A 12966-nucleotide genomic window follows, 5' to 3' on the forward strand; every position below is an offset into this window, starting at 1 on the left:
CGTCCGCGAGATATGTCGCTCTCCGAATCGCAAACCGCGTCGTCGTCCACGTCTGCAAGTCTGGAGTCTGGCAGTACCCGAAGAAACAATGCAGAACTGGAATGCCGCATCTCCGTATCCACCAGCTCTGTTCCGCCTCCCAATCGAGCTCCGACGCGCGATATACAGTCTCGTCCTCCCCCACACGACAACCCTCGATGTGTGTTTGCAGCGCTCCATTGACCCACCCCCAAAGTCCGAGTATAATCTGACTTTCGTCCGGCAGAATGGCGATGGGTGCTGGCGTATGCAACGGACACTGCCGCGGACGGACCGTGAAACAGGCAACGTCATTGTCTGGCGGCGTGGATGCACCGCCCTTCTAGCCGTGTCGCGACAGGTGCACGAAGAGGCGGCAGACATACTCTATGGCGACAGTACGTTCGTGATCGATGTGACTTTTAGTGCAATCAACTTTCGGTACCGCTGGCGGACTGCGAATAACCTGACGCCGAATCAAACATATCAATTCCTAGACCATTTCTCCCAGCGGAACCTCCTGCGCATCAGGAACTACGTTGTAAATATCGAGTCGGTCGATGACTATACGGGCATGATCAAGTACAATTATGGCGGGCGCGGGCTGTCAGCCGGCATACACAGCAAAGTACGGGAGCTTGTGGATCTGTTGGTTGCTGTTCCGCAACTGCACCGGCTGCAGGTGCACTTGATCGATGGTGCCATCAGTCGCGTCAAGTTCCCAAGCGGTAGGGTGCATCGGGTTCAAGACAAGAGCAATATTTCACAGACACAACTTGTACTGAATCCGTTCAGGGCGTTGTATGGGGTTCGTATCGCTGTGGTTAGTGGTGTTAACGATGAGTACAAGGAAGAACTAGAAAAAAGCATGACAAAGGAAAGACTGCAGCCAGTGTAGTTGAGTGTAATGCACCCTAGAATCAATATACGAACGTACAGAGACGTGTATAGCGGTCGCTCAAGACGAGCTACCCACGAGTTGATAGCTATTGGGTATATCGCTATACATGCAGGCACATGCCAAGCCCAACAAATTGACGCCAGCCCCATGTAAGATGCATCCCGTAAACGCCACTTTTTTGCCTTCCAAAAAATATTGCAAACGAATTATGCAAATAGAACATTGTCGCTGAGCGGATCCTTCTCCCTTTTGCGACCACCGTGCGACGTCAGTCCCAGCTCCTGGTGCTTGAGCAGAGCATCCCTCTGCGCCTCTGTCCGCTTGTTGAACCTGCCGGCCTTGGACTTCCTCAAGTCGGAACGGATCTGGTTAGGCGACACGAACTCCTTGTTCTCGTAGATGATGGGGCCTCCAAAACTCGATTCCTGGATGACAATGGGTGTGAGCACGAAGCGTGGGCCAATCTCCACAAGGCTGACGTCGAGTTCTCCCTTTCCTCCCTTCTTTTTGGGCGCAGGCTCGTCGACTTCCATCTCTTCGCCGTCTGCAGCCTTCTTCTTGCCTGGCTCGCTCTCATTGATCTGGAAAACGCGGACCCAGATCTTGCCGTCTGTGACGGTGAAACCCATGACGTGGTCAACAAAAGGCTTTACTTTCCTGCTGGTCTTGGGAACGCCGAAAATTTGGGTAAAGAGCTCCTTGATGACACGCAGATGGGCCTGCTTGTCGAATGCGGCGTCAAAAGAAAGAATTGGCCGGGATCCCTTGAGGCAGTTGCCAATGAAGTTGAGCTCTTCCATGGTGTGCAAGTTTTGGAGATGCATCTTGACGGTGGGACCATTGGGAGGCTTGGACATCCAGCAGTAAAGATCCTTGCCTTTGCGCGCCTCGAAGAAGAGGACATTGTTGCAGTTGTAGAGTTCTAACTAGGTTAATCGAAGCCAAGATGGGATGGAGGATATTAGAAATGCAGCCTGCGAGATTTCTCATCGCGAAAAGACTGGTATTTGGGAAGAAATTCGTACCTGCTAGTTCATTGAGCTGGTAGAGCTTCGTTTTGGTATCAAGCTTGGCCTCTTTTCGGCTATGGGGCCTTTGCAGGATCAGCATGAAGTTTCTGAAGCAGGATTAGACTCTAACTCACATCAAAGAGTACAAATCCTGGAGCAAGTGGCGGTGCCGGAAAGTTACACCTCTTGAACTCTGGATTTTGTTAGCAGGAGATTTTTTTTCTTTTTTTACGTAGACAAATACTATACCAGAATGAGGACGCGCTGCTTGTTTCTCTTGACCCCGACGTCCTTCTCCTCTTTGTCCGCACCGGACAGCGTCTTGTATACGGAGGCCATTGTTGTGCACAAGTGTTGATGCTGCTGTTTGCGCTGCTCACGGGGTGAAGGCGGCTCTAGAAAAAAGTTGGAGAATGGATAGCGCCCAGAGTTTTAGCGTGATCTACGCTTTGGCCACGCTACGACCCACCGACATGGGTCGCGCCTTCCGTCACCATCGCTGGCAGGGCTCGCCCAATGAGGGAGTGCAGGTCCCAACGCTCCTGCCCCGTTTAGAGTGCATCTGGGCTCATGGCGCTTTGTCGCGCGCCGTAGACCAGCTGTAGCGGGACAGAGAGGCATATCAGGAAGGAAAATGAGCCGATGCAGAGGGGGAGAGGGAGAGGGAGAGGGAGAAAGAGCAGGCAGGGTAGGCGGCGATGGTAGTGCATGCAAGTACTATCTATGTAAATGGTAGTAGTCAGGCGTCGGTCGGTGGTTGATTTGCCGAAGTTGGCAACGCCTCAACGCGGCGGGCGGAGGCAAAGACGAGGAGCACGTCGCTGCAGAGGGCAACCAACGGGCATCACGCCGCATCGCTGAACAAGCGGGCAGCACCAGCAACATTGGCAAGCGGACACGCACAGTACGCCTGACAGCCGCGCAGGCCGGGCTGCATGCTGGATGGCGCCGCTCGTGTGCCTGCAAATTATTGGTCGATGCACCATCTGGGCGTGTGTATGCCTCGACGAGAGACGCGGGCTCAGGTGGGCAGCGAAGAGGCAGCGCTCCCCCCCAGCAGACAGCGGCCAGCCTGCATGTCGCCACGAGCCTCGCTGGATTCACAAAGGCGGCTCTCATTGTGTGCAGCGCCCCGTCGGACAAGCGGCGTCATGTGCAGCGAGTCGTGGCCGCTGCCATCAAACCTCATCGCGGGTCTGCATCACGCCCGGAGCTGCCCCAGGGACAGAGCTGCCGCAGCCGCACTAGACAGAAGCTGACTTGCCAACCCTTCGTGCCTGTGTGTGATCTGGACAGCGCTGCTCCACACCAGCCCCCCATCGTCCCTCTCCCATCGCACCCGTCCGCTGCCCTTCGCATCCAAATCCATCCATCGCCAGTCGCCGGCCGACCATCGCCAACTGCAAAGCCTGAGGCGCATTCACCCTGCTGTCGCCGCCTTGCACCCGGCGCGCCCCACCGCCAGAGCCCGCTGCTGCTGGTCCATGGAGCAGCCATCGTGGCCCCATTGAGAGAGCCTGCACGCGCCCAGTCCCATGTTTCGCGATCCCGTCTTGCGGCCGTCGGTTGATGAGGGCGAGGAGCGGTCGCGAGCAGACAGAATGCCGCCAGGGCACCAAGGGGAACCTACGCCATCAGCTTACCACACATCGCCCACACAAGCAGGCCAACCATACCACCACCACTCGCCAAACACGCCTGCGCCCTTGCCTCTGCAGCCCCATCAACACCACCGCCAGCCTGCATCACCATCCTCGACCGAGCTGCCGCCCATCAGCACGGCCCTTTATTCTCGCGACACGTCTAGATATTACGACCCGACCTCGGACAATGGCGACCACCGCGTAGCCAGAGACCCGGCGCGTTACGATCCCCAGTATCCTGCACAGGTGCGTATCTCCATCACTCTGCATCGCGTCAATTCACCCTCGCCTTCTCTCTCTGCCTCTCTGCCTCTCTGCCTCTCTCTCTTTTACTACCTGCCTGCCTGCCTTTGCTTCATCTCCCCCCTTCAGGGATACACGCCTAACAGTGATCGCGCAGCAGCCCCGGGACCCTCACGCCTACCACGACCCTCGACCCGCCCACAGCCCTTACGAGAAGGTCTATCACTCGCCCGTCGCCGCTTCATATCCCCAGCACTCGCCCTTGCGGCGGCCCCATTCACAGCACCAGCACACCGGCGGCATGGAGACCATGTCACACTCTCCCGTCTCGCCATCAGTTTATCAATCCATGAACCGGCCGGGCGGTGCCGTCCAGCCGCCGACCTACGATAGACGGCCGTCCTTCAAGGATGAGGTAAGTCAACCCACCTCTCCTCTCCACTCGACAACTCTTGCTCATCGCCATCTCCCCCATCAACAGGCTCCACCACCAACACGCGCCGACCCCATGTCGCTCTCGAGCATAATGTCTTCTGGCGCGGATAACGAGCCTCCGTCCAAACCTCCGCCGCCTGCTCCCGTCAACGCCGACCCATTCCGACCATCAAAGCCCCTGCCCAACCAGCACTTTGTCAAGCAAGAGGCCATGGCATCCCCGGCGCCAGCTGACCTGCCTCTCCATGAGAACGGCTATACCCCACGGCCGACGCACGATGCCATCGCTGTACCTGGGACCGTACAGCCCGCTGCACTGCAATCTGCGACTCGCGAACTGCCACCTCCTGACGAAGCCGATGTTGAGGCTCAGCTTGCACACATTGAGACTACGCAGATGGGAGACATGGACATCCTGATCAACTCGCGTGAAGAGGCAGAATACAGGCAACGGTGCCAAAAGCGTATCCTAGAGGTTTCCGCTACAGAAGCAAGCAAGCGCAAGCGAAGGCGGACAGCAACCTTGATCCGTTTCCAGGATGTGTCGGCTGCGCACCGCGACTACGCCAAGCATTCGTACAATGTGGAGCATGAGGGCGATGCATGGCAGCAAGTGCAGAGCCAGGAGATTGCCGAAGAGAAGGAGCGCAAGAAGGACATGCAACGCAAACGAAGACGGGAAAAGACTATCCAGAACGAAGAGGCTAAGCGTGCTGAAGCTCTTGCAAAGGCTGGCCAAGCTGAAAATGAGGAGGAGAAGGAACGACACTTGCTGGCTGCCCAGAAAGCTGAGCGCAAGGCCAAGACTACCACTCAGCTTCTGCAAGGCAATGCTCCTAGCAAGGACATCCGCGAGGTTACCCCACATGGTCCCAACATGGAGGGAGGCACGATGAGTTCGTTCCAGGCTTCTGACGACGCTCCAAGCGGAAAGCGCAAGGGCAACCGTGGCAACGGCCGTCTCAAGAAGAGCAAGGAGCAAAAGCAGGCAGAAAAGGATGCCGCAGCCGCAGGCCAAGCTGCTCTCGACCGTGGCGATGATCTCCCCATGATTGCTCCGCGCGAGGAGGCCCGTCTTGACTCGATACGAGGCCGCAGCTACACTGAAGACATCAGCCCTGTCGTGCTCACTTCCTACGACTCGCCCGTGTATCGTAATCTGTACCACCAAATCGTCAAGGACTTGGCCCGCAAAGATGTTCCCAAGGTTGTCCGCATCAAGGAGAACTCATTGTCTACGAAACAGTCCAATCTTCGCAAGACTGCCCAGTTGGCTGCCAAAGAAGCACGTAGATGGCAGATGCGCACCAACAAGAACCAGAAGGATACGCAGGCTCGGGCGAAGCGAGGCATGCGTGAGATGCTTGCGTTCTGGAAGAGGAACGAGCGTGACGAGCGTGAATCGCGAAAGAATGCAGAGCGTCAAGAGTTGGAGAACGCAAAGAAGGCCGAAGCCGATCGTGAAGCCAACCGACAGAAGCGGAAGCTCAACTTTCTTATCTCGCAGACCGAACTCTACTCGCATTTCATCGGAAAGAAGGCCAGAACAGACGAGATTGAGAGGTCGACTGACGACGCCGATACCGCCGCGGCAGCACCACAGCAACCAGCTCAGCCTGGTATTAAGGTCGGAGACATGCCAACAGGGGCAGCTGCCAAAGTCACCAACTTTGAGGATCTGGATTTCGATAATGAGGATGAGAGCGCTCTCAACGCTGCTGCAATGGCAAATGCCCAGCACGCTATCCAAGAGGCACAAGACCGTGCCCGTGCTTTCAACAAGTCTGGTGACGATGACGAAGATGGAGAGCTGAACTTCCAAAACCCATCTGGTCTCCAGAACAAGGAAGATTGGATTCCTCAGCCAAATCTACTCAGCTGTACCCTCAAGGAATATCAACTCAAGGGTCTGAACTGGCTAGTCAACCTGTACGAGCAAGGTATCAATGGTATTCTGGCCGACGAAATGGGTCTCGGAAAGACAGTCCAGTCGATATCTGTCATGGCGTATCTTGCAGAAAGGTACAACATCTGGGGACCTTTCCTTGTCATCGCTCCTGCATCAACGTTGCATAACTGGCAGCAGGAAATCGCAAAGTTTGTTCCAGATCTCAACGTTATTCCATACTGGGGTACAGCCAAGGACCGAAAGATTCTCCGTAAGCTCTGGGACCGCAAGCACGTTACCTACACCCGCGACTCGCCCTTCCACGTTGTCGTCTCCTCATACCAATTGGTCGTTCAGGATGCTCAGTATTTCCAGAAGATGCGCTGGCAGTACATGATCCTCGACGAAGCTCAGGCTATCAAGTCATCGCAGAGTTCCAGATGGAAGAGCTTGCTTGGATTCCACTCGCGTAACCGACTGCTACTGACAGGTACCCCTATTCAGAACAACATGCAAGAACTATGGGCACTTCTCCATTTCATTATGCCGAGTTTGTTCGATTCTCACGATGAGTTCAGTGAGTGGTTCTCCAAGGATATTGAGAGTCACGCACAGAGTAATACCAAACTCAACGAGGACCAGCTGAGGCGTCTGCACATGATCCTGAAGCCGTTCATGTTGCGTCGTGTCAAGAAGCATGTGCAGAAAGAGCTTGGAGACAAAATTGAGCTGGATGTCTACTGCGACCTGACATATCGCCAGCGCGCCTACTACGCCAATCTACGCGCCAAGATCAACATTATGGACTTGGTCGAAAAGGCAGTCGGAGATGAGCAGGACAGCGCCACTTTGATGAACCTGGTCATGCAATTCAGGAAAGTCTGTAACCACCCCGACTTGTTCGAGAGAGCAGAGACCTGGTCTCCCTTCTCCTTTGCTTCTTTCGCTGAGACGGCATCGTTCCTTCGAGAAGGTCAGAATGTACGAGTTGGTTACTCAACTCGCAACCTGATCGAGTATTCTCTGCCGCGTCTTGTGGGCCGCGAAGGAGGTCGCCTGGATCTTGCAGGATCCGACAACCAAAAAGCCGGATTCAAGGGGCACTATCTCGACAACCTGATGAACATCTGGAGTCCGGACAACATTGAGACATCCGCTCGAGAAAGTGGCGCCTTCTCCTGGCTCCGCTTCTCCGACTTGTCCGCAAGCGAGGCCTCCCAGATTGCTAAGAGTGGTCTTTTCCAGCGAACTCTCGTTGCGGAGCAAAAACCGAAAAAGGCCAGCCGTTTCAATATCTGCTACGATGGTGATGCCGGCGAATGGGAACCGAAATATTCAATATTCAACATTGTCGATCGCCAGGATCCTGTGCCGTTGGCTGAGGTAGCTACCGAAGGGCACATGCACAACCTGTTCAACATTGCTCAATCTGCGTTTGAAAAGACGGGCTTGAACGTGATTGAGCCTTGTGCAAAGCCCAAGGCATCTGCACCTCCAATCGAGCTATACTGTGCCAGCCAAGGAGTTATTGCTGAAAAGCAAAACATCTTCTTCAATCCTCTCATTCGCACCGCATTGTACGGCATCTCGGAGTTGACCGAACAAGCTATACTGGAGACCAAGTCGGAAAGTACTGCTTTGACAGTTCACAACAAGCTTCCCCCACCAACCAACCAGCGTACCCGCTTCACCCACATTGAGGCGCCGTCAATGTCGCGCTTCGTCACGGACTCTGGCAAGCTAGCTCGCCTAGATGCACTGCTGAAGGAACTTAAGGCCAATGACCACCGCGTCCTATTGTACTTCCAGATGACCAGGATGATGGATCTCATGGAAGAGTACTTGACCTACAGGAACTACAAGTACTGCCGCCTGGACGGATCTACCAAGCTGGAAGATCGTCGTGATACCGTGGCGGATTTCCAGAGTGATCGATCCATTTTCGTCTTCCTGCTGTCTACACGTGCTGGTGGTCTTGGTATCAACTTGACTTCGGCTGACACTGTCATCTTCTATGACTCGGATTGGAATCCCACGATTGATTCGCAAGCTATGGACCGTGCTCATCGTCTCGGTCAGACACGACAAGTCACTGTGTATCGTCTCATCACCCGTGGTACCATTGAGGAGCGTATTCGAAAGCGCGCTCTGCAAAAGGAAGAGGTTCAGCGCGTTGTCATCTCCGGAGGCGGTGGTGCAGGAGTCGACTTCAACACTCGTTCCCGAGAAAACAGGACCAAGGACATGGCCATGTGGCTCGTGGACGACGACCAAGCCGCTGAGATTGAGAAGAAGGAGGCTGAACTGGCGGAGCAGGAGAAGAATGCTCCACCGGGCAAGAAGCGTGGCAAGAAGAAGCAGAGAGCTGAAACGAACCTCGACGACATGTACCACGAAGGTGAGTTGTAGTGTGGTGCCGCGATGTATGGACTTTGCTGACTATTTGACAGGTGAAGGACACTTTGACGAGAGCGCCAAGGCGAGCGGTGCAGCGACGCCTATTGCATCGAGCGAAGCGCCTGTAGGGGGCAAGCGCAAGAAGGGCGGATTGAGCAAGAAGGCGAAGACGGCCAAGCAACGACTAGCTGTGGCTGATGGCGAAGTCTAAATTCTGTGTATGACTATCACACATTTTCGTTATATCTATAATTAGGAGCAAGAAGCGGCAGCATATCTAAATGTTCGTGATCGGGGGTTTTGATCATGTTGGATTTCCTTTTATTACTGTATGGTTGATGGGTTCTGCATTGTGTACATTATTGCAACTTTCTCCATGCGCTAGGGTCGTCGTCGTTGTCACTGCTGGCATTGCCTAGTTAGGTATTGTGTCGACTGCATACATAGATGATGGGGGTCTTTAAAAATCTAGATATGATGTTTTCTCAGGCATGCAGGCTGATGACGTGGTATATTTGTGTGTGTGTGTGTGTGTGTGTGTTCCCTGGTTGCTAGAAAGGATAGAGGGTTGACGAAGCATGGTTACCTAAGATGTATGTACATGTGACTAGTGGATTATGTGAACGTGTATTGGGGGAGATCTGTGTTCGTATCCCTCTATGACGTTTAGTTGCTCTGGCGCGCCAGTAGTTGGAGATTGGGTGGCATCCATTGTGCTGCTGGCGGAAGCGACACTGCAATACTCTGTGTACATACATAATACATATGTATGTATGTATGTACAAATGCATATATGCAAAAAACTTGGCGCCAACGGGAGCAGCAGTGAATGGCGCAATGAGTGACGATCGCACTGTACTGCTGTGGCTGAGAGTGGCTGCCACTCGAGGACGTGTGGCGCAATTTCCAATACGGGCGGCAAATCTCCACTTGCAAGCATGGTCCCTCGCTGATGCATAGTGAGTATGCAACAGTCAGCAAGTCAAACTCAGGATCGTTGGGCGCATCAGCATACTCGGGCTGGTACAGTTGATACGTTGAGTAGGTCTTGGTAGACGGGCTGGGGCTCACTTATGCTACATACTACTAGGGGCTCATGCAAGGGTTTTTTCGGGGAAACCTGTGTAACGGGCCAACGTAAAGGCTGAGGCATGGCAGAGCAGATTCGGATGTCGCGGAATACTGCGATTTCATCTCCAGACAGACAATGCCTGATCAGCATGCCATGGACACGCAAGACATGGTAGCCAACGGCCAGAGCGTTGAAGCGCCAAGGGAGAGAAGACCCAAAAGGGAGAGGATGCGAGGAGCGGTACCGACAGCCAGCGACAGCGCCAGAAACAAAGGCCATCTTGTCCGTAAGCAGTAGCGCAACCGCATTACCATCTAAAATTAAATGTTCAAAGTTAAGATATTTGGCTGACACGGTCCTGCTAGGCGACGGCCGATTGGGCTGCGTGGCTGGCCAGTACGACGAAACCCTGCAGCCCTCTTTTGCCCCCTTCAACATGTTTCCTTGGCGGGTGAGGATCCCTTTCGGATAGCATCTTACTTGGTTCCCGCTGGTACACCCCTTGGTTTCTCTCTCCGCCCTCACGACACGTTAGCCATCTCACCGGCTTGCGCTTCTACAAAACCCTCGCCACCCGCCTGTCATCTCCGCCCTCTTCGTCTGCTGCTGCTGTTGTCGCTACTGCTGCTGCCGCCATTGCCCTCGCCCTCGCCCTCGCCATCGCCTATCGCTGCATTCGGTCCGGACGCCTCACCTGCACCGCCGCACCTCCCGTCCCACCCGCTACCGCACGCACAACGCCCCATCTAGTACTTGCGCGCCCTGGCCTTACTTCTGCTCTCCTATTGCCGACACGACTTTGCTATTGGCATGAAGGCATAGTGTAGACGAGCCCGCCCACTCTCGCTCGCTACATACACCACCACATCCATACACCATGGGTACGTCAAAACCGCGATCATCATCCGAACCTTAGACCCATCGCGTGGCTATGCGCCATTTCATAAAAAGTAGAGATCAACAACTGACAGACATGCAGTGGAAAAACGCCCCTCCATCGAGGGTCTTGTTGACAACATCGACCCGCGTGAATCCCACGAGCTCGAGGAGCTGCCCACATTCGAGAAACCTGTCACAGAACCTACGCCAATATCGCTCAAGGACAAGCTGATAACATGTTTCTGGATCGCACTCAACACGCTCTCAACGTTGGGATTGATCTTCCTGAGTAAACGGTATGGGACGACAAACGCCGACCGCGTTGGAAACCTGTTTGCTAACCGCCACGTAGAGTATTCAGCGACAAGCAGCTCAAGGCATGCCAACTCATGGTCGTCATGTGGCATTTCACCGCCACCGGTCTCGTTCTCTTCATTTCGACGCTGCGGCCCTTTTACGCCTTCAAGGCCGTCAAACTCAACATCTGGCAGATGCTACCCGTCTGCGGCTTCTTCGCTGGCTATGTTGTTCTTGGCAACCTTAGCTTGACCTTCAACTCGATTGGCTTCTACCAGCTTTCCAAGGTTATGACCACACCCACGGTCGTTCTCATCAACTTTGTCCTTTTCCGAAAGTACGTTACGCGATACATGCTGGCCGCTATTCTTGCAACATGCATTGGAGTTTCCTTCACCATCAACGAAGCGGCCAAGACCCAATTGTTTGGTGTCATTATCGCAACCTTGGCTTTCTGCAGTACTGCCCTGTACCAAATCTGGATTGGCAAGAAGATTGAGGACTTTGCCGTATCGCCTCCTCAGCTTCTGCTCAACCAGGCACCCATTTCGGTCTGCTTGCTTATTCCCTTTGTCCCATTTTTCGACACTCTTCCTGATCTTTCGACTGTGCCCACCGATATCCTCTGGAGCGTATGCGCATCGGGTATCATGGCTTCCATGTACAACCTGAGTCAGTTCTTGATCATTGGAAGGACCAGCGCCTTGACCTTCAACATCGTCAGCCATCTTAAGACTATTTTGATTCTGAGCATAGGATGGTACAGCGAGGGAAAGATCCTCAGCGGAAGAGAATGGTTTGGTGTATTGCTCGCACTGGGTGGTGGATGGGTGTACTCGCACCTTGCGCTCAAGGCTAAGAAGCAAGGTGGAAAGTAAGAGCGCGCGAACGAGGATGGATCGACCACATTCCTGCTCTTTAGGAATCGCAAGTTGGCCGTGTAATGAATATTGGATAGGGACTGGTAGCGAAGATGGCTTCTTCTTGGATACTCGTTTTCTGGATCGGTACAGCAATTCAAAGCCATCAAAGCACAAGGGGCGCAAATGATTTGACTCATGTCACGGCTTCTGGGCTTTTATTGATGTTGCTTGCACAAGAACAGCGAGATGAGTACGACTGATAGATTGCATTGGCTTACATCAATTTTTTGCACTAAGACAGCAGCAAGGCGCCCCTTTTGGAAGTTACAAGACAGCAGCGCAAGCAGTAGAGAGAGTTGGAGCTGAAGGGGGGGGGAGATTGGTGAGGATGAGCAGATGTTTTCATTAACTTTGGCTACGCTTTTTTTCGTTCAGACTTTGCGTTTTTGTTCTCATGGCCCTATCCCGTCATGTCTTTGTGTTGTCATCTCTCTTGCTTTTATACGTTTTTATCTCTTCCTTCTTCTCTGAACGACAGGAGAATTTGCGATAACATGGCCCATTTTTCTTCTCCCGAATGAGACTCTGATAGGTTAATACTTGTATCTTACAATACCATTTTCACGCACCGACTATCTCCCACTGTTTCACTCTCTGTCTGCCTCGACGAAATGCGCCTTGCTCGGTGTTTCTTACCAGCCATCGAACTAACGCGGTTTTCGCTCTATTAGTACCTTTTATCTATCTGACCGGTCTATAACCCACTTCTCCACTACACCTTCCTGCGCGCTCTTTTACTTCCGTTTCTAGATTGCATTCAAGATATGCGAAATACGACCTTTGCGCTATCCCCAATCCTACTCACCGCGAACCCTTGCGAATCCCTGCGTGCTGGCGCTAGTTCGACTTCCACGCCTTCCTGCGCGCTCTATTCTTTCCCTTTCTGGATATGTGCGTGCACAGCCCCCCACCCACTCCCGCTCTCCCGCTGCCAAAACTCGGTGTCCACGAGACTAGTTAGGCCCCTCGCCTCCACACCCGCCTTCCTTTTTGCCCTTTCTCAATTCTCCGATGACTGTATGAGGATGTAGCGAGGCTGCGCTCGCAGTTGCATTGTCCGCCTTGAGGGCTGTGTGATGGTCACGTGGACAGGTGAGGTAGGGGAGGCAAGGGTAGGCGAGTGGGAGGCCTGATGAGAGTGGGCTTTGCGAGGCAGATTCCATGGGCTGACATAGGGTAGATGAATGTGTACTGCGGATAGAGAGATGAGATGGAGGGAGAGTGAGATGGATATATAAGGGTAGGGTGGGATTGTGGTGG

The 12966-nt window shown here is 53.7% G+C and overlaps 3 protein-coding genes across 3 annotated transcripts; 2 read left to right on the forward strand and 1 right to left on the reverse strand.

Annotated features, from left to right (window-relative positions):
* Positions 1-88: 88 nt before the first annotated feature.
* On the forward strand, positions 89-916 carry COCSADRAFT_168913 (uncharacterized protein; the record flags this gene model as incomplete). Its single annotated transcript, XM_007699126.1, has 1 exon — positions 89-916. One exon carries the CDS (start codon positions 89-91, stop codon positions 914-916), a length of 828 nt encoding a protein of 275 aa, XP_007697316.1.
* Positions 907-2350, reverse strand: COCSADRAFT_34528 (uncharacterized protein). The gene is made up of 4 exons (XM_007698446.1): positions 2179-2350; positions 2064-2122; positions 1945-2012; positions 907-1841 (listed from the first exon to the last, which is right to left on the reverse strand). Exons 1-4 carry the CDS (start codon positions 2266-2268, stop codon positions 1126-1128), a joined length of 933 nt encoding a protein of 310 aa, XP_007696636.1. The 5' UTR covers positions 2269-2350; the 3' UTR covers positions 907-1125.
* Positions 2351-3530: 1180 nt separating this feature from the next.
* On the forward strand, positions 3531-11661 carry COCSADRAFT_168915 (uncharacterized protein; the record flags this gene model as incomplete). Its single annotated transcript, XM_007699127.1, has 6 exons — positions 3531-3818; positions 3973-4230; positions 4297-8536; positions 8589-8672; positions 10587-10782; positions 10839-11661. 6 exons carry the CDS (start codon positions 3531-3533, stop codon positions 11659-11661), a joined length of 5889 nt encoding a protein of 1962 aa, XP_007697317.1.
* Positions 11662-12966: the final 1305 nt, after the last annotated feature.

Source organism: Bipolaris sorokiniana, assembly GCF_000338995.1.
Source record: "Bipolaris sorokiniana ND90Pr unplaced genomic scaffold COCSAscaffold_3, whole genome shotgun sequence".
In the NCBI taxonomy this organism is placed as follows: domain Eukaryota; kingdom Fungi; phylum Ascomycota; class Dothideomycetes; order Pleosporales; family Pleosporaceae; genus Bipolaris; species Bipolaris sorokiniana.